The sequence below is a fragment of the Lipotes vexillifer genome, unplaced genomic scaffold, assembly GCF_000442215.2.
Source record: "Lipotes vexillifer unplaced genomic scaffold, Lipotes_vexillifer_v1.1 scaffold647, whole genome shotgun sequence".
In the NCBI taxonomy this organism is placed as follows: domain Eukaryota; kingdom Metazoa; phylum Chordata; class Mammalia; order Artiodactyla; family Lipotidae; genus Lipotes; species Lipotes vexillifer.
The window spans coordinates 600,654-622,333 of NW_006793865.1; the positions used below are offsets into that span (position 1 = coordinate 600,654).

The 21,680-nt window shown below is 41.3% G+C and overlaps 1 protein-coding gene across 1 annotated transcript in view; it reads left to right on the top strand.

The window, feature by feature from the left end:
* Positions 1 to 21,680, top strand: part of AGXT2 (alanine--glyoxylate aminotransferase 2) — a 46,240-nt gene that overhangs the window by 15,897 nt on the left and 8,663 nt on the right. Inside the window, exons 4-12 of the mRNA XM_007466829.1 lie at positions 767 to 890; positions 2,353 to 2,447; positions 3,076 to 3,169; positions 3,859 to 3,952; positions 8,136 to 8,236; positions 8,801 to 8,893; positions 18,242 to 18,374; positions 20,023 to 20,114; positions 21,486 to 21,635. Of these exons, the coding sequence (XP_007466891.1) occupies positions 767 to 890; positions 2,353 to 2,447; positions 3,076 to 3,169; positions 3,859 to 3,952; positions 8,136 to 8,236; positions 8,801 to 8,893; positions 18,242 to 18,374; positions 20,023 to 20,114; positions 21,486 to 21,635 (976 nt within the window). The remainder of the gene's footprint in view (positions 1 to 766; positions 891 to 2,352; positions 2,448 to 3,075; positions 3,170 to 3,858; positions 3,953 to 8,135; positions 8,237 to 8,800; positions 8,894 to 18,241; positions 18,375 to 20,022; positions 20,115 to 21,485; positions 21,636 to 21,680) is intronic.

Below are 21,680 nucleotides of genomic sequence, written 5' to 3' on the forward strand. Positions count from 1 at the left end.
ATATTACTCAGCCATAAAAAGAAACGAAATTGAACTATTTGTAATGAGGTGGATAGACCTAGAGTCTGTCATACAGAGTGAAGTAAGTCAGAAAGAGAGAGACAAATACCATATATATGGAATTTAAGAAAAAAAAAGTCATGAAGAACCTAGGGGTAAAACAGGAATAAAGACACACACTTACTAGAGAATGGACTTGAGGATATGAGGAGGGGGAAGGGTAAACTGTGACAAAGCGAGAGAGAGGCATGGACATATATACACTACCAAACGTAAGGTAGATAGCTAGTGGGAAGCAGCCGCATAACCCAGGGAGATCAGCTCTGTGCTTTGTGACCGCCTGGAGGGGTGGGATGGGGAGGCTGGGAGGGAGGGAGATGCAAGCGGGAAGAGATATGGGAACATATGTATATATATAACTGATTCATTTTGTTGTGAAGCAGAAACTAACACACCATTGTAAAGCAATTATACTCCAATAAAGATGTTAAAAATAAATAAATAAAATTAAAAAAAATAAAATCCCCAGCGCATAAGTCTCCTTCTGAACACTCCTCTTGGTGAGGAATTCATTACATTTTGAGGCAACATATCCCATTGCCAGATACCTGTGGTGGTTAGAGAAACTCTTTCTTGTGTGGGGATGAAGTCAGCCTCTTGAAACTCTTTGAGAAATAGCCGTGGCTTTGAGTTCAATGGCCTGTGTTGTGTTGGGAGGGACATGAGCGCTGGCACTGTGGGTAACTCTGCTCTTCTGTTTATCCAGGAAAGTAAACGCAGTGGCACAAAAGCAGCTTGGCCGCCTATGGCACACAAGTGCCGTCTTCTTCCACCCTCCGATCCACGAATATGCAGAGAAGCTTTCAGCCCTTCTTCCTGAACCTCTGAAGGTCTGATGCTTCCAGTTCAAAGGGATAGGAGTCTCATGATCCCAGGGAAGCTGGCTTAGGAAATGAGAGTATGGGTGGGAATCTGGTCTGTTCTTTGAACATCCAAAATGAGTGCGCTAGTGGCCATATCGGAAAGCACTCTGGGAGAAGAAAGGAATTGATGAATTACTGGTGAAACCAGCCGATGTTCACTTCATCAGTTCCAAACATCTGCCTCTCCTTGGTCACTCTCCTCACCACCACATCTTTGCAGAAATCACTTAGCGGGAGCCCCAGGCTTCCTGACACTCTCCGCTGTGTTCCTCAGGAAGTTTTCATCTCTTTGCTCCACGGCCCCTCTGCAAAGTCATTGGAATTTCTTCTTTTTTATTTTTAACTTTTTATTTTATACTGGAGTAGAGTTGCTTAACAATGTTGTGTTAGTTTCAGGTGTCCAGCAAAGTGATTCAGTTATACATAACCATGTATCTATTCTTTTTCAAATACTTTTTCCATTTAGGTTGTTACATAATATTGAGCAGAGTTCCCTGTGCTACACAGTAGGTCCTTGTTGGTTAACCATTCTTCTTTAACAAAGAGTGGAGCCATTTTTTAGAAAGTTAATATACCATTAAGTTCATTTGGTCTGAGATGCCCTTTGATATTTTTGCTAAATGAGATGTTTTTCTGCGTCTGAAATGATTGAACTTTTTAACTGAATTGAGATGTTAAAATGTTGGCCAAGGTTTTCATCTCGGGATTCAATGAGTTAATACATATTTAGAACAGTGCGCCGTACCTGGTGTTAGCTATTATGATCATGTTCCTGTATTATTTAGGTACCATATTTACTGTTATCTACAAGAGATGGAGGACGTTGCAAGAGCTGCAACCTCAGTTCAGGGCAGGCACACTCATGGATGAGTAGAGGCGAGGAAGCCCACAAGGGCACAGCCCTGGCCTCCCAGTCCCCGAGCCTGGAGGATCCAGTAGCCTTCAGTTCTCCCCTTTCTTTCAACCAGGATGAGCTGCACTTTTTTGTTTGTTGCTCGTTTGTTTTAACATTCACAAACACCAAACAGGCTCCTCTGGGAGCCTGCCTTGTCTCAAGCCTTCAGAATCAGGTGGGGCAGTTCAGCTTCAAGAACCAAGAGACCTGGTCCTCAGATCCCCTCAGCCACTAACCACCGTATGTCTCAGCAAGTCTCTCCATCTTAGCACTCTGCAGAGCATCAGGTAAAACCAATGAAAATCTGGAATATTTCCCAACTCCGACAATCCCTTAGCCATTTTTGTATCTCTAGTGCTTAGCAGCTGCTAAGTGAATAGCTGTAGAATTAATATAGTAATTCAATGATGGGACTGCTGGTACAAAGGGAACTCTCCTTAATAATCAGAGGCTGGGATACACTGTCTTTAACAATTTCGAATGAATTGGGTAATCATGTGTCTCATGACCATGTGTCTTTTTTTTTTACTCCAGGTCATTTTCCTGATGAACAGTGGCTCAGAAGCCAATGACCTAGCCATGCTGATGGCCAGAGCACACTCAAATAACACAGATATCATTTCTTTCAGGTAACCACACCTTGGAACATTCAACTTTAACACTGACTCACCCCAATATTACATGTTTATCTTTAAAATATAGCCTAAAGCAGGAGAGGGGCTTTCCTAGGGTGTTTTTCTAATTTTAGATTTTAGGGTAGGGTCAGTCAAATGAATTTTATGCCTGGATAACACCATCCAAATTGGCCTGATCCAAGGTAGGGGTCCCTGACCGAGGTAACCAAGAGTTTGGAGTCCCAGTTTTGTCATAGATTGTCCTATGGAATTAAAAAGAAGGTGACATGACAGCTTTTTCACTTTAAAGATATGGTATAGAAACTAACACACAACGTTTTTCATGAACTGTGCTCCAATATAAAATAAAAATTAAAGATTAAAATTTTACAAAATAAAAGTTAAAAAAAAGATATGGCATTGACTATGACCTATGCCAAATAGTGAATGATTGGTCTGCACCCCCAGAAGCTCATGACTTTGCCATATGACACTGGGCCCACTTTCATCTCTGCTTATGGTAAGGAGCCATAGCCTGAATAGCCTACATGGACTTTCTTTTTTGTCCTACCCAGTGTTCTACAGGCCAGTGATCATAGAAAAGTAAACTTAACCCAGTCCTCCCACTGTTTTCTGTCTGCAGAGGAGCCTACCATGGATGCAGTCCTTACACACTTGGCTTGACAAATGTAGGGTTCCACAAAATGGAACTCCCCAGTGGGATGGGCTGCCAATCAGTAAGTTTTGAGATTTTTGTCATATTTCTCTAAAAACTCCTGGGTGTATGGAATCATTTATCAGATTTTCCAGGCATTAGGACTAGAAACTAATACAAATTAGCTTATATTATATAACTATAATTAATCAGGGGCTCAATTTGACTTAATTGAATTAAAGACCATTTAAGGGAAATGTTTCTTAGGAAGACCTTCAGAGTCTGAGTAATAATTAATGACAGAGATTTTTTTAGTTTTGTTTTGCTTTTAAATAAAATCAAGTCAACTGCAAATAAATGCACTGAAATAACTTCCCAGAGCCTTGAATGCATAAAATTTCCACAGAGTCATCCCTGTACTCACCTTCTGTTCTCACTCACTGTTTCCACATTTTCAGCATCAGAATCAGATACCTAATTATTCTTATTCTTTCAGATGCCCTTACCGACCAAACTCTTGAGCAAATTGTTTCCAGGCTGACATTGAAATCAGTTTGCTTTGTAGAGTGCCCTCATAATTGATTTCCAAGAAAAAAAAAATTATCTCTTCAAAGCAGAATATTAGGTTTTTGTCCTAAGTGTGAGAAGAGTAAAGGAGGAATCTTAGTATCAAATTAAGAAGCCCTCTTGCCTTAACTGGCACCATAGGGTGCCCCGAATTGGCTGTCTCATGTTCATGTCTTGCTAAACTCCCTCTTTTGTCATTTGCAGACGATGTGCCCGGATGTTTTCTGTGGCCCTTGGGGAGGAAGCCACTGCCGAGATTCTCCAGTGCAAACAATTAGGAAATGCAGCTGTGCACCAGGTCCAGCTGGGCAGGGAGGGAGGCACATGGTGGAAGGTCAGGAGGGGTAAGGAATGTGGAGAGAGGCAGAACCATTCCTGGGTGAACAGATTCGAAAAAGTGGGAAAGGGAAAGCCAAGGCAAATACAACTAGGAAATCACCCCTCACTGAACTAACACCTCTTATGCCAATGACCACTATACCATCAGAGCATCCATCTCCTGTTAGGAAACGTATCTCAGCATCTCATGCTATCAGAGCTAAGCCAAAAACAGACTATACCTGGTGCTTCACTAAAGGTGCTCTCTTAGCTCTCCCAGCAATAGCTCTGCTACCAATTTTAAAAGAAAACAAGGGTTTTTTTGAGGGATTATTTGCCAATTCCCAATGCGAGAAGGTGAAAGGGGAAAGAACACTTAGAAATCTCAAAACTCCAATCAGGAAGTTCCCCAGGGACTCAGAATACCAGCCAAAATGAGAGCCTTTGTCAAAACAGAAGACCAGGGCTTCCCTGGTGGCGCAGTGGTTGAGAGTCCGCCTGCCGTTGCAGGGGACACGGGTTCGTGCCCCGGTCTGGGAGGATCCCACATGCCACGGAGCGGCTAGGCCCGTGAGCCATGGCCGCTGAGCCTGCGCGTCCGGAGCCTGTGCTCCGCAACGGGAGAGGCCACAACAGTGAGAGGCCCGCGTACCGCAAAAAACAAACAAACAAACAACAACAAAAAAAAAACAGAAGACCATTCCTGAAGGCTGCTGACATCTCTTCAAAAGTTGTAAAGGCGTCAGCATCTATTCTTTGCTCATCAGCAAGCCCCACCTCGCACTTGTCATCCCAGTGCAGGACCCTTTGGACAGCTGTGCCTAAGCAGGGCTGAAGGAAATCACTGAACGCTCCAGCCAAGAGATCTTTAATGGAACAGGGTGTCACTGGGTTGAGAGGAAGAATGCAAATGGAAGCCTTAAAAATCAGCTTCGAAAGGAAGAAAATTCACAGTCATCTTAAAATTCAGATGGGATAATGGCAATGTGGAGGTAGGAGGATGAAAGAATGAGCTTTAGAACAAGATGTTATAGTCACCGAACTTAAAACCATAGGGAAGGTTAAAGCTATCTTTCACACTCTCCATTTTAAAGATGGAGAAACACGTCCACACCTAGGAGGCCGAGAGCTAGGACTTGACTCCAATTCTTCTGCCCTCAAAGCCAGTACTCCCCAGCCATGACCACCCTTGTTCACACCAATATGCCAGCAGGAGGAACCCAGGCTTAAAAATAATTCCTGATCTGCTGGCCAGGATTGAAGAGACACATAAGTCAGGAGCCCTGGGTTGGACTTTTAGCCCTACCGTGGCTCAGCTGCAAGCAAAACTTTCATCTTTTGCCTCCGTTTCTCATCTATGAAATGGAGGCGGCAATACCTGCCCCCATGGCCCCTCATCCGAGGCCTTCAAGAGACCAAGGAAGAGAGCTTTTGTAGAGGCAGGCAGACAATAGCGATGCCAAGTACAGCCATGACTGTATCTCATATCCACGTGGCACCAACAACTAAGATCAGTTGGATGAACCTCACAGACGTCAAAAGCACCAGCGCAGAGCTTCAGCGGCAGAAACCCTCAAGACATGGTCACTTCCTTCCCTCCCAGCTCTGTGTCCCTCCCTCCTCTGAGGCCTTCTCTCCCTCAGGCCAACTGGAATATACCAGAGCCCCAGGGTCATCACTCTAGTGGCCTCTAGAGGTTAAATGATAGTGACAGGCAGACATTTCTTCTTCTCAGAACTGTGATCTTTGGCACATCCGAAGTCAGCTGTTTTCTTAACGCATATCTTCAAGAGACAAGATTGATATCATATCTTTATACAAAAAGGGACTTCAGGGGCTTCCCTGGTGGCACAGTGGTTGGGAGTCCGCCTGCCGATGCAGGGGACACAGGTTCGTGCCCCGGTCCAGGAGGATCCCACATGCTGCGGAGCGGCTGGGCCCCTAAGCCATGGCCGCTGGGCCTGCGCGTCCGGAGCCTGTGCTCCGCAACGGGAGAGGCCACAACAGTGAGAGGCCCGCGTACCTCCCCAAAAAAACAAAAAAGGTACTTCAGCCTCCTCTGGTGCTGTTAGGGCCTGAGAAGAGTTTGGTATTTGCTGTAAAAAGGCATATTCATATATTTTTATAAATGCCTCCCAACGTGTGAATTATTCTGAGTATAGAAGGTTCCAGTTCTCCATTCCTCTTAGAGTTCATTCAGTGGGCACATCCAGGTGCCAGTCTTGGTTGGGGGCTTTTCTTTCCCCTCAAAAGTATGTCATCATTCCCCACATAGGCATCCATTTTTGAGCCTAATATAGATATATATGTGGTTTCATTCCCTTCCTCCACCCCCTCCTCAGGATTTTTTCTTTCCCACTGGTCATTCCAGTCCCTGAATTTCAGATGTAACTTGTGATGAAAAGCACCTCTCAACCCACTACCCCACAATGTTCCAAACCTGGTACTGATCATGTCATTTCTCTTTCTCCTTTTGCAGGACAAGTTTCCCTTTTCTTAAAAAATTGTTCTTTCTTGGCATCTCACTCTGCTTAACTCTCTCTTCACCACCAGCTAAAATGAAAACTCTTCCCTCTCTACTCTCTTGCTTGGATAGCATCCAGGAGAGCATCCCCTCTCCACTCGCTTGATGTTGTCATGGTGACACTACTGCACCAAGTCTCTCTCCAGAGGCGACCTGACCTGAAGCCACAGCAACGAGCCAGTGAAGTAAATGCAAAATGAAGGAAAAAGCCAATGACAGTTGATGACCTCTCATCACTGAATTTATGGGCTGTGGCGGGGAAAATTATGAAAGGTCTAGCGCAGGTTCAAGCAAAACCTTCTCCATGGTTTTGTTTTGTCCAAATTTAAGCCATTAGGGTTGATTTTGCTCCACCCTTTGATTTCTCTAGTTACAAATGATCTTACTAAATTCCCAAATTATATCCTTTGAACATATGTCTAATTCATCCTTTAGGGCCATCCTAGGTTGTTTTCTCTTCCTTTCTTAATAATAATAGGAAATTTCAACCTCTAGGGGCACAGATTTATTTGTCTACTATATCCTACCCATCATACAACATAAGTGATGCTAAAAAATGTACTTCCTGGGTTTGCTATTTATTTCATTACTTCCTTCTTCAAACCCCCAACCCTCAATTCCAACTAACTAAAGATCAGGTAACTCTGTCAAGCAAGCTTTCCCAAACATCGCATGTAGCCTCAAAGTATGTTTGGGGCCAGGTCATGTTTTTCCCACTTTTTAATGAGGAGCTGAAGTATTCAATATAAAATATATTTATGGTTCACTTTTGAAGACGATAACTGAAGGTCTCCATTCCTTATCTCTAGCCTTCAGGAGACAGGATCGCATCCATGCCTCTAAGCAAGCATCATGATGGTAGATGGTGACTTGCCTCCCAGACTGCTTTCAGCAGAAACCCCCCATCACACCAAGTTCTCTCTCTGCATCTCTTCTGCTGTCCATGGATGTGGGTTTAGATTCAGAGACTATGTGATGCTGTTTAGAACCAAATTACAGGTGTGGATAAAAATTTTGAAGGTTCAGTCATATATGGATGTACTTGATCTGGGACCTTTGGTATTCCAGAGGAGAAAGCTTCCTCTGCCTTGCTATAATGGATGAAAATTATCTGACTGTAGTACATTCCTCTTTAGACTGAATTCTGATTGCTATATAAACATATTTATTAACCATAAAGACTGAGATACTTTGTAGCTTTAAAATTGCACATCAGATTAAGTAGCAATGAAAGGTAAACATGGTTATTTTCAAATAGATTAAATCCACACAGCAATTACATTTGAATTAAATCTACACTGTTGAGAGGATCAGTATCCTTAGATAAAACAGCTATCGATACCAGACTCAATGATGCTTTGGAGCATTGCTTCTCCAGGTGGAAACAACTGAAGTGGTTTGCTTATGCTTTTGTGGCTATGCTAGTCTAGCTGCTTGAAACAAAGTATGAGTCATTCTGACAGAATGTTCAGAACATTCAGAAACCTATATCCTCATATCCTGATTTACTGTATCTTGAGGGACTCTATTCAATTTACTGTCCTGTTTTCTTTTTTCCTGTTTTCCCCTCATTCTTCTGGATGCCATTCTCACATCTTCAAATGCTGTGTTTTCTGTTGTTGTTGTTTGTTTGTTGCAGACTGCTGCCAAGCTAAAGACCAGTATATTGAACAATTCAAAGATACTCTGAGCACTTCTGTGGCCAAATCAATTGCTGGATTTTTTGCAGAGCCAATTCAAGTGAGTGTATTAACCAAACATTAATTGAGCTCAGTTCTAAATTATCAGATTTTTAACTCATACATTCTAGAGAATTCCAAATTATTTAAGTGACCACTGCTATGTCCCTCTCCAAACTTAATTCATTCCATTGGTCCCCTTAAAAAAGGGGGGGTGCTGGTTTTCAGTTGACCTTTGAAAAAACCATCTCCTGCACTCCCAGACTGAACAGAGAGAGAGATGAAACTATTGAATCCCTAAATCTGTAAAAATAGACAACCCCAGCAATTTTTAGTTCTTTATCACCCACACTGTCAGGGGGAGCCTTTCTATAATCTTACTAAATCCCCTAATCTACTTTTCCTCTACTCTCAGGAAAGAATATGTTTGCATCCTTTTTCAGCAGGCATGGCATAAGAGTAATGGCCCCTCTTTTCACCCATAGTTGAAACAGTTCTAGAGACTGTTTTAAAAATTGCTAGTATCACTAATGCTAATATTGATCATAACCCATCTTCAATTCTCTTTTAGTACTTTCAAGGGCTGTGCTGTTACTCTAAGTCTTCTTGGTTTGGTCTTTTGCAGGGGGTGAATGGCGTTGTCCAGTACCCAAAGGGGTTTCTAAAGGAAGCCTTTGAGCTGGTTCGTGAGCGGGGAGGCGTGTGCATCGCAGATGAAGTGAGTGGTCATGGAATAGGTGCGATTCAGTGCAGCCGAGACAGGAAAAGCACAAGGAGAAACTTCTTTAAACCCTCCTCTCTGGTCCAAGCAGAAAGCAACCACTCTGGGGATTCCAAGACGTGGGTATAAGTTAATGAAGCTTTGGCTAGTTGACTGGTTAGTTCGTTATTGGATTAGTTTGTCCATTTAATCAAGTACAACAGAACTTAAACATCCAAATTGAAGTCTATCAAATAAATTGTTAACAGGCATAGGTGATGCTGCCATTCCTCAACATACTTTTAAAATTCCTTTTGGGGAGTGCATGTCAGGAGCAGCTTAAACTTAGTTTAATCTCATAACCAAGTTTTCATCTTCATTTTTGCCAAAATAGTATTAGCCAGTCTGGAAGCATTCATCTTACCTTAATAACAAAATTTGTTTGGAAATCATACTTAAAAAGAAAAGGTCCCACCTCTAAGTTAGAAGAGGGCCACCATCATATATATTCAAAAAGTAGTTCCAGGGACTTCCCTGGTGGTCCAGTAGTTGGGACTCCACGCTTCCACTGCAGGGGCACGGGTTCAATCCCTGGTCTGGGAACTAAAATCCCACATACCATGCTGCATGGCCAAAAAAATTTTTTTTAAAGTTTAAGTAGTTCCAAAAAGTAAATTCTAAAATAGTTATGGCAACATTGTTGGAATAATCATACAGTACCTCTAAGGGAACACTTAAGGGAATAAAATCCATGGGCTCTGTGAGCTGTAGCCTGTGTCTTTCCTAAAGGGATTCATTTACATTATAATCACACCCCTTATTGGAGTGTACCTGGTCTTCTGCCTCCTGAGAATAGCAATGGAGATCAAAAGACCAGAGGGTAGTCTCCACGTCCTCCAAAGTGCTCCTGAATCATTTCTGTGTGACCCGTCATGATTCTAACAAGTGGTTAGACCACAAAAAAACAGGTGGAGAACTTGAATGATTCATACCTGTTTCAGTCCTGCCATCTTTGCCTAAACAGTTTTCTTCAACTAAAACATCCCCTATAGGGGACAATGGGCTGCCCCCTCAGCAGAATTCTTTTGCAGTTTCCTCCCGCGCAGCCAGGTCTCCGTGATCCCCAGGTGAACTGGACAATCCCCGGGCATTGCACAGGGAGGCGTGGGCCAGGTCCTCCTGTTGTGTCCATCCTCCCTTTCCCATCCTGCCCGTACAAGTTTAGGGGAAGTGAACCAAAGTCCTGAAGAAAGTTAATCTGCTATTAAAAGAAGAAAAGTCTAATCAGTCAGTTTATAATTAGCTACACTGGTGAAGAGAATAAGCTTTAACTTTTGGAATCAGCCACAGTGAAGCTGCCACCATTGGATTAATTAGCGGGAAGGTAGATTGAATTCAAAGAAACTAATGGATTTCAGAATTTCCTATGGTATATGTTTTTATCATTTTCAACAACCTAATTGGAAACTAACATAGGGTGACCTTCAGAAGGACTGTCCTAATGAGTAGGTAAAATAAGAATAGCTAGAACTTTCTGAGCACTTACTAAGTGTCAGGCACTGTTCATAATGTTTTGTATGTAATAACTAAGTTAATGTTCATCACGGTTCTGTAAGGAGTGTCCAGTTGTAATTATGCCCATTTTACAGATGAGTGAATTGAAGTCCAAGATGGTTAATTTGCCTGTTGAGATCATGAAGTTAGTAGGGACAGAGCCAGAATTCAAACCACACTAAGCCAAGACCACACTAACCACTGGGTAAACCTGCCTCTCAAGAATGACAGAACAGTAGATAGACTCATCCACCAAAGGACACACAGCAGAAGCAAGAAGAACTACAGTCCTGCAGCCTGTGGAACAAAAACTACATTCATAGAATGATAGACAAGATGGAAAGGCAGAGGGCTATGCACCAGATGAAGGAACAAGATAAAACCCCAGAAAAACAATTAGATGAAGTGGAGATAGGCAACCTTCCAGAAAAAGAATTCAGAATAATGATAGTAAAGATGATCCAGGACCTCGGAAAAAGAATGGAGGCAAAGATCAAGAAGATGCAAGAAATGTCTTAAAAAGACCTAGAAGAATTAAAGAACAAACAAACAGAGATGAACAATATAATAACTGAAATGAAAACTACACTAGAAGGAATCAATAGCAGAATAACTGAGGCAGAAGAAGGGATAAGTGACCTAGAAGACAGAATGGTGGAATTCACTGCTGCGGAACAGAATAAAGAAAAAAGAATGAAAAGAAATGATGACAGCCTAAGAGACCTCTGGGACAACATTAAATGTAACAACATTTGCATTATAGGTGTCCCAGAAGGGGAAGAGAGAGAGAAAGGACCCGAGAAAATATTTGAAGAGATTACAGTCGAAAACTTCCCTAACATGGGAAAGGAAACAGCCACCCAAGTCCAGGAAGTGCAGCGAGTCCCATACAGGATGAACCCAAGGAGAAACACGCCGAGACACAGTAATCAGATTGGCAAAAATTAAAGACGAAGAAAAATTATTGAAAGCAGCAAGGGAAAAATGACAAATAATATACAAGGGAACTCCCATAAGGTTAACAGCTGATTTCTCAGCAGAAACTCTACAAGCCAGAAGGGAGTGGCATGATAAAGTGATGAAAGGGAAGAACCTATAACCAAGATTACTCTACCTGACAAGGATCTCATTCAGATTCAATCAAGAAATCAAAAGCTTTACAGAAAAGCAAAAGCTAAGAGAATTCAGCACCACCAAACCAGCTCTACAACAAATGCTAAAGGAACTTCTCTAAGTGGGAAACACAAGAGAAGAAAAGGACCTACAAAAACAAACCCAAAACAATTAAGAAAATGGTCATAGGAACATACATATCGATAATTACCTTAAACGTGAATGGATTAAATGCTCTAACCAAAAAACAGAGGCTTGCTGAATGGATACAAAAACAAGACCCATATATATGCTGTCTACAAGAGACCCACTTCAGACCTAGGGATACATACAGACTGAAAGTGAGTGGATGGAAAAAGATACTCCATGCAAATGGAAATCAAAAGAAAGCTGGAATAGCAATACTCATATCAGATAAAATAGACTTTAAAATAAACAATGTTCCAAGAGACAAGGGAGGACACTACATAATGATCAAGGGATCAATCCACGAAAAAGATATAACAATTATAAATATATATGCACCCAACAAAGGAGCACCTCAATACATAAGGCAACCGCTAACAGCTATAAAAGAGGAAATTTACAGTAACACAGTAATAGTGGGGGACTTTAACACCTCATGTACACCAATGGACAGATCATCCAAAATGAAAATAAATAAGGAAACACAAGCTTTAAATGACACAATAGACCAGATAGATTTAATTCATATTTATAGGACATTACATCCAAAAACAGCAGATTACACTTTCTTCTCAAGTGGGCATGGAACATTCTCCAGGATAGATCACATCTTGAATCATAAATCAAGCCTCAGTAAATTTAAGAAAATTGAAATCATATCAAGCATCTTTTCTGACCACAATGCTATGAGATTAGAAATGAATTACAGGGGGAAAAAAATGTAAAAAAAAACACAAACACATGGAGGCTAAACAATACGTTACTAAATAACCAAGAGATCACTGAAGAAATCAAAGAGGAAATCAAAAAATACCTAGAGACAAATGACAATGAAAACACTATGGGATGCAGCAAAAGCAGTTCTAAAACGGAAGTTTATAGCTATACAAGCGTACCTCAAGAAACAAGAAACAACTCAAATAAACAATCTAACCTTACACCTAAAGGAACTAGAGAAAGAAGAACAAACAACACCCATAGTTAGCAAAAGGAAAGAAATCATAAAGATCAGAGCAGAAATAAATGAAATAGAAACAAAGAAAACAATAGCAAAGATAAATAAAACTAAAAGCTGGTTCTTTGAGAAGATAAACAAAATTGATAAGCCATTATCCAGACTCATCAAGAAAAGAGGGCGAGGACTCAAATCAATAAAATTAGAAATGAAAACGGAGAAGTTACAACAGACATGGCAGAAATACAAAGCATCCTAAGAGACTAGTATAAGCAACGCTATGCCAATAAAATGGACAACCTGGAAGAAATGGACAAATTCTTAGAAAAGTATAACCTTCCAAGACTGAACCAGGAAGAAATAGAAAATATGAGCAGACCAATCAAAAGTAATGAAATTGAAACTATGATTAAAAATCTTCCAACAAACAAAAATCCAGGACCAGATGGCTTCACAGGTGAATTCTATCAAACATTTAGAGAAGAGCTAACACCCATCCTTCTCAAACTCTTCCAAAAAATTGCAGAGGAAGGAACACTCCCAAACTCATTCTATGAGGCCACCATCACCCTGATACCAAAACCAGACAGAGATACTACAAAAAAAGAAAATTACAGACCAATATCACTGATGAATATAGATGAAAAATCCTCAACAAAATACTAGCAAACAGAATCCAACAACACATTAAAAGGATCATACACCAAGATCAAGTGGGATTTATCCCAGGGATGCAAGGATTCTTCAATATACGCAAATTAATCAATGTGATACACCATATTAACAAATTGAAGAGTAAAAACCATATGATCATCTCAATAGGTGCAGAAAAATCTTTTGACAGCATTCAACACCCATTTATGATAAAAACTCTCCAGAAAGTGGGCATAGAGGGAACCTACCTCAACATAATAAAGGCCATATATGACAAACCCACAGCAAACATCATTCTCAATGGTGAAAAACTGAAACCATTTCCTCTAAGATCAGGAACAAGACAAGGGTGTCCACTCTCACTACTATTATTCAACATAGTTTTGGAAGTCCTAGCCATGGCAATCAGAAAAGAAAAAGAAAAAGAAAGAAAAGGAATACAAATTGAAAAAGAAGAAGTAAAACTGTCACTGTTTGCAGATGACACGATACTATACATAGAGAATCCTAAAGATGCCACCAGAAAAATACTAGAGCTAATCAATGAATTTGGTAAAGTAGCAGGATAGAAAATTAATGCACAGAAATCTCTTGCATTCCTATACACTAATGATGAAAAATCTTAAAGAGAAATTAAGGAAACACTCCCATTTACCATTGCAAAAAAGAATAAAATACCTAGGAATAAACCTACCTAGGGAGACAAAAGACCTGTATACAGAAAACTATAAGACACTGATGAAAGAAATTAAAGATGATGCCAACAGATGGCAAGATATACCATGTACTTGGATTGGAAGAATCAAGTGCGAAAATGACTATACTACCCAAAGCAATCTACAGATTCAATGCTATCCCTAGCAAATTACCAATGGCATTTTTTACGGAAGTAGAACAAAAAATATTAAAATTTTTATGGAGACACAAAAGATCCTGAATAGCCAAAGCAGGCTTGAGGGAAAAAAACGGAGCTGGAGGAATCAGACTCCCTGACTTCAGACTATACTATAAAGCTACAGTAATCAAGAGAGTATGGTACTGGCACAAAAACAGAAAGATAGATCAATGGAATAGGATAGAAAGCCCAGAGATAAACCCATGCACATATGGTCACCTTATCTTTGATAAAGGTGGCAGGAATATACAGTGGAGAAAGGACAGCCTCTTCAATAAGTGGTGCTGGGAAAATTGGATAGGTACATGTAAAAGTATGAGATTAGATCACTCCCTAACACCATACACAAAAATAAGCTCAAAATGGATTAAAGACCTAAATGTAAGACCGGACATTATAAAACTCTTAGAGGAAAACATAGGAAGAACACTCTATGACATAAATCACAGCAAGATCTTTTTTGATCCACCTCCTAGAGTAATAGAAATAAAAACAAAAGTAAACAAACGGAACCTAATGAAACTTCAAAACTTTTGCACAGCAAAGGAAACCATAAACAAGGTGAAAAGACAACCCTCAGAATGGGAGAAAATATTTGCAAATGAATCAACTGACAAAGGATTAATCTCTAAAATTTACAGGCAGCTCATGCAGCTCAATAACAAAAAAATAAACAACCCAATCCAAAAATGGGCAGAAGACCTAAATAGACATTTCTCCAAAGAAGATATACAGACTGCCAACAAACACATGAAAGAATGCTCAACATCATTAATCATTAGAGAAATGCAAATCAAAACTACAATGAGATATCATCTCACACCAGTCAGAATGGCCATCATCAAAAAATCTAGAAACAATAAATGCTGGAGAGGGTGTGGAGAAAAGGGAACACTCTTGCACTGCTGGTGGGAATGTGAATTGGTTCAGCCACTATGGAGAACAGTATGGAGGTTCCTTAAAAAACTACAAATAGAACTACCATATGACCCAGCAATCCCACTACTAGGTATATACCCTGAGGAAACCAGAATTCAGAAAGAGTCATGTACCAAAATGTTCATTGCAGCTCTATTTACAATAGCCCGGAGATGGAAACAACCTAAGTGCCCGTCGTCGGATGAATGGATAAAGAAGATGTGGCACATATATACAATGGAATATGTGTCCTGCGTGCCACGGAGCTGCTGGGCCCATGAGCCATGGCCGCTGAGCCTGCGCGTCTGGAGCCTGTGCTGCGCAACGGGAGAGGCCACAGCAGTGAGAGGCCCGCATACCGCAAAAAAAAAGAAAAAAAGACACATGCACCCCAATGTTCATTGCAGCACTATTTACAATAGCCAGGTCATGGAAGCAACCTAAATGCCCATCAACAGACAAATGGATAAAGAAGATGTGGTACATATATACAATGGAATATTACTCAGCCATAAAAAGAAACGAAATTGAGTCATTTGTTGAGGCGTGGATGCATCTAGAGACTGTCATACAGAGTGAAGTAAGTCAGAAAGAGAAAAACAAATATCGCATATTAACGCATATATGTGGAACCTAGAAAAATGGTACAGAGGAACCGGTTTTCAGGGCAGAAATTGAGACACAGATGTAGAGAACAAACGTATGGACACCAAGCAGGGAAAGTGGTTGGGGGTGGGGGTGGGGGTGTGCTGAACTGGGCGATTGGGATTGACATGTATACACTGATGTGTATAAAATTGATGACTAATAAGAACCTGCTGTATAAAAAAAAAAAGAATGACAGAACAGCAGCATAGAAAGACAAAGATAGCAGAAAATGAGGGAACAGAAGAAAATCCTGAGTGTGGGGCCAGTGCTGCCACTCAGTGATCTTACATGTCTTCTTAATTAGCTAACCTTGGCTTTCTCTTCTTTAAAATGAGGAATATGGAATTTGAATAAAAATAGGCCACTGTTGGGACCACAATGGGCACTCAGTCTTTGCTTGTCTGGCATGGGCTGGGTTTGAATTTTAAATTCACTGCTTTTAGGCAGGGTGTGCGTGCCCATAGTTCCATCCCCACTCATTGATGTAGACCCAGCCTGCTTCTCTCAAGACGATATGCTCCTCATCCCTGAAGACATTTGAGTTTATGAACCTTAGAATGAATCATCTCTTGGGCTTCCCTGGTGGCACAGTGGTTGAGAGTCCACCTACCGATGCAGGGGACACGGGTTCGTGCCCTGGTCTGGGAAGATCCCACATGCCGCGGAGCAGCTGGGCCCGTGAGGCATGGCCGCTGAGCCTGCGCGTCCGGAGCCTGTGCTCCACAACGGGAGAGGCCACAACAGTGAGAGGCCCATGTACAGCAAAAAAAAAAAAAAAAAGAATGAATCATCTCTGTTTGACTAAAAGATTCTGTGCAACTGATACTTCCTAGGTGGCTAAACACGGTTTATGGTCCTACATAATTGCACGTGTTGTCCAAGCAGTCTGATCTTTCACCATTTATTGATGGTACTTTGATAGATGAAGTGAAAAATTAAGATAGGCAGAAAGGCAAAATGGATGGATTTGCCATGAACTCTTCCTATGTTATCTCATTTGGGCAAATTCGTCAGCTTTCCCAGAGGCCCGTAACTAGGAAGTTGGAGACCCAGGATTCGAGCCCACGTCTGTCTGACTCCCACGTCTAAGCTCTTCTCCTACGTTGTTCACTCTCGTCTAATTGTAACCCCCAACATTTGCCTTTGCAGCAGCACCCTGGAGAGAGCAAGAAGATAATCAGGAAGCCTGAGAAGGACCCTTGCTCTTTCAAGTGCATTTCAGAATCAGCTTCAAGTGCCCACACCTCTACCCCAGACCTGTAATGTGTGTATGTGTAGAGAGAGAGAGATAGACAGACAGCCAAGGAGACTGAGAACCAGAAGGAGATCAAGGAACCTTCACCAAAAAGGCTCTTGCGAAAATTTGTATGGAAATATTTGTGTGGCTTTATTCACTTAGGCACTTCTGCCACTTTTTTATCCATTCTACAAACACTAAGTGTCTGCTTTTATCAGGCACTCTGCTAGGTATTGTGGATAAAGAGAAAAATAAGATACGTGTATGCTGGTGATAGTAGTCCAAGGTGAGAGGTTCTGACGGCAGCTTAGGTGCCTTGATTGGGGGCCCTAGTGCGGCTCAGGAGAATCTTCCTACCCAGAATAATGATGAAACTGTGTCTTGAAGGAGGAGTTAGTGAGATGAAGAAGCGGGGGGAGGGCTTTCTAGAAAGGAGGAAAGAGCACGCACAAAACAACTAACTTCCACTTAGTTCCATCCTGACTTAACTCACTCAGCTGGGTCCTCCTCGTGACTAATTCTCAGGAGGAAAAAGAAATCACAAGGAAGAGGACGCCCAGCCTGTCTGGGCTGGGTGGTGGGCACCCCAGCACCAATTCGCTTTACTGTAACTCCTGCTTCATCCAGCCTGGGGCAGACACAGCCTTACACACAGGAGATCTTTATCAAGGATTGTTAATCACAATCACCTGTTTCACATGCATTATGTATATGACCCTCACAGCAGCCCTGTGATGTATTGCTATTGTTTCCACTCGACAGAGTTAACATGGATTCAGAGGAGTTAAAAACCATGTCTAGAAGCTAGTAACTGGCTTTTGGTGCCTAAAAGGTCAGGTGCAGCCTGGAGGGGTGGGATAGGGAGGGTGGGAGGGAGGGAGACGCAAGAGGGAAGAGATATGGGAACATATGTATATGTATAACTGATTCACTCTGTTATAAAGCAGAAACTAACACACCATTGTAAAGCAATTATACCCCAATAAAGATGTTAAAAAAATAAAAATAAAAATAAAAGGTCAGGTGCAGGATAAGTGCTTTCTCCATAATAGTATGAGGATGGTGATGACGATGACTGACTATGATGATGATGATGATGTTAGGAAGGAGGAGATGGAAGAGGAGAAAAGAAAAGAGACCAGAGAGTCAAGAGAAAACCAACATTTCTTTGAAAGCTTTCCAATGATTTGGGACTTGTTTTCACAGGTGCAGACAGGATTTGGAAGGTTGGGTTCTCACTTCTGGGGCTTCCAAACGCATGGTGTCCTGCCGGATATTGTCACCATGGCTAAAGGGATTGGGAATGGCTTTCCCATGGCAGCAGTTGTGACAACTCCAGGTAGGAACTACAGGCAGTTTGTGTCTGCTTCTGGGTCTCCTGCATCAGCAATGGCAGAAAAAGTGTGTATTGGAACTTGTGTGGGCTAGAGACAGTGATGGGATTCCCAAGCAATGAAAAAGGGAAACTGTCTGCCAGATAGATGGTGGAAGAGATGGAAGAAAAACAGCCCTTTTTGCTCTTGCTGTAGAGAAGACTAATTCTCCCAGACCCACAATGAAATGCAGGGTTCCACTCTACTGACAACGTCTAGGCAAACGTGCCACAAAAGCAAAACCAACACAAGAGATCCTTGCTAAACAACCTGAAGCCAGTGGTGAAGTTTCCGAGGGAATCATATTCTTGAAGGACACCCTGACCTAATCTTGCCACACCAATAAGCTATAGACTCAAGGTCCAGGTGATAGTTTTCTCTGTTGATCATCAACAAAACAGCTAAAGACAATACAATCTCACTTTGCTATAACATTCTATAAAGTGAACATTAGAATTAACTGTATTTCCCATTTTAGTGAGGTTTTACAGAAAAGAATTTTATGAACCATTTAGTGTTGAAAATCTTAAAATTATTTCATTTGTTTTTCCAACCAGTAGTAAGCATCCTTGAGAGGCTCCAAAGGATAATTAAGTGCCTTGTAAGAGCTCAGTGTTTTGTTCTGTTTTATTTGCGGTACGTGGGCCTCTCATTGTTGGGGCCCTCTCCCGTTGCGGAGCACAGGCTCCGGACGCGCAGGCTCAGCGGCCACGGCTCACGGGCCCAGCCGCTCCGCGGCATGTGGGATCTTCCCGGACCGGGGCACGAACCCGTGTCCCCTGCATCGGCAGGCGGACCCTCAACCACTGCGCCACCAGGGAATCCCTCAGTGTTTTTATTGAATGAAGAAAGTTACTAAAATGTGGATGTAGAATGTGAAGTATAATGAACCGAATATATACTAACCCTGAAACAATCTTGAAATTATATTATGAAATCCTTGATATGAGATTTTTAAAAAATATTTCCTTCTTAGTCCCAAGAGTAGAATATAGAAAAAAGGCTTAGCTAATGAAGGTTCCACGTAAGTTCCCATAAATCAAGTTTTAAAGTACTTTTCAATTCATACAACACATTAAAGATTTTTATTATTAAACTTCTCATTGAATAAATAAGCAATTTTTCCTTATCCACTGTATTAGTCAGCTTGGGCTTATTCTCTCACAGTTCTAGAGGCTGAAATCCAAGATCAAGGTATGAGCAGAGTTGGTTTTGGGTGAGATCTCTCTTGCAGATGAACACCTTGCTGTGTCCTCACATGTCCTTTTCCACAGCTAGAAAGGGCTCTGATGTCTCTTCTTCTTAGGAGAATACCAATCCTATTGGATTAGGGCCCCACCCTTATGACCTTAATTACCTCCTTAAAGGCCCTGCCTTCAACTACAGTCACATTGGGGGTTAGGGCTTCAACGTATGAATTGGGGTGGGGGAGGGAAGAGACACAATTCCAACCATAACATCCACTATCTGGTGAGTGAAGAATGAATTGGACGCCATGAAATATATTGCACGGACATATACAACATGAAGGTAAATATAATCCAAATGCATGATGGGAGATTATAGATAGGAATGTGTCACCCTTTATCCACTTTTATTCTCCACCCCCTCCAGAGATCGCCAAGTCTTTGGCTAAACGCCTGCTTCACTTCAATACCTTCGGAGGGAACCCCATGGCCTGCGCCATTGGATCATCGGTGCTTGAGGTACTTTCCAGCAACCGCATCAACATCACTCATTTCCCCAAACGACTACCTCAAAACTACACACACATTATCAGAACTCTATCACATTTCATGATTAAAGTGAAGAGTTAATTCCTAGTCCATGAATTTAAGTTAGATTTCCAGTTATTATTCCGCCCCTCCCCCTTTTTAAGATCTACTGTGAGTGCTTCAAGTATTGGATATGAAACAATATGTAATAAACCTCACACACATGGGAAATATAAGAATTTCCCTAGCTAGCTGGTACCACTGAAATTTCTTTGTCATTTGAGTGGTATTTTATGGATAGTTACCAATGGCTATCTTGATTTCAGTTTAATTGTGGTCCTGTCTTGTATATGCTTCCTTATTATTGTTGTACTGTCATAAATTAAAAGAGTAAAGAGCAAATGAGTTCTGTGCAATTCCAACAAGGTGATTCAGCTGTGGTTCAGCTCCAGGCCATTGATTTTGCCTGGGGTCTCATCTGTTGAAAAGATTTTTAAAATGCCCTTGCTTATATGCATAATAGCATTTGCTTAAAAGTGTAACGTATTTCTGGAAGAATGTCCAAGAAATTAATAACAATGGTTGTTTGTGGGGAAGGAAACTTGGTGGCTGGGGAACAGGGATCAGTGAGGCTCATTCTACTCTACGCTTCTGTACTTTCTGATGTTTGGACGAGGCACGTGATTCACTTATTCAAAAAAATGAAATTTAAAACTATTTTTCAATAAAAATAAGTAAAAGCTGCCCTTGCAAATTAAAAAGTATCTTCAAATATGATTAAATCTCAAAATGAGAAAGTGTAAGTAGGATGTGTCAATTATTTCATTCTGTAGACACTGCCAGCTTACATTTTTTAAGTCCTGTGTCGCCTCAACCAATTTAGCAGATAGAGAGGATTTAGGTGAACAAGTAGGTCTTAAAAACATCAGGTTCTGCCTGGAGTCATGCAGTTATTATCAGCTGGTTATAAATGTAGTATACTGCTTGTGTTTGGTCAGGAATCACAGGTCTCTGCTATGGGTGGAAGTAGGTGAAAATCCTTTTATTGAATATATATCTCAGGTGCCCTGACTCTGGGCCCACAAAGAGCTCAACACTGAGACGTCTCTTTTATTTTTTCCTAAATTTTTACCCACCCCTGAAGATGAGGAGGGTAGGGGGGAAGCATCCCCTCTACCAAGAATTTTTTTTCTCCCTACAGCAGATCTTTTTGTAAGACAAGTTATGGCCATACTAGACTTTGGGTTCCATTTGTCTGGTCAAGTTTTTGTAGAGAGGGTCACGTACAGTTATTTCTCCATGTTTCTCAGTCCGTTTTAAAACTTTTTTAATGCAAGGTCATTTGGGGCTTTCTCTCAACAGGTAATTAAAGAAGAAAACCTACAAGAAAACAGCCAGGAAGTTGGCACCTATATGTTACTGAAGTTTGCTAAGCTGAGGGATGAATTTGAAATCGTTGGAGACGTCAGAGGCAAAGGCCTCATGATAGGAATAGAGATGGTGAAGGATAAGGTAGGTTGTGATCTGCTGTTCTCTCTGCAGCTTCGCGGGGGCAGC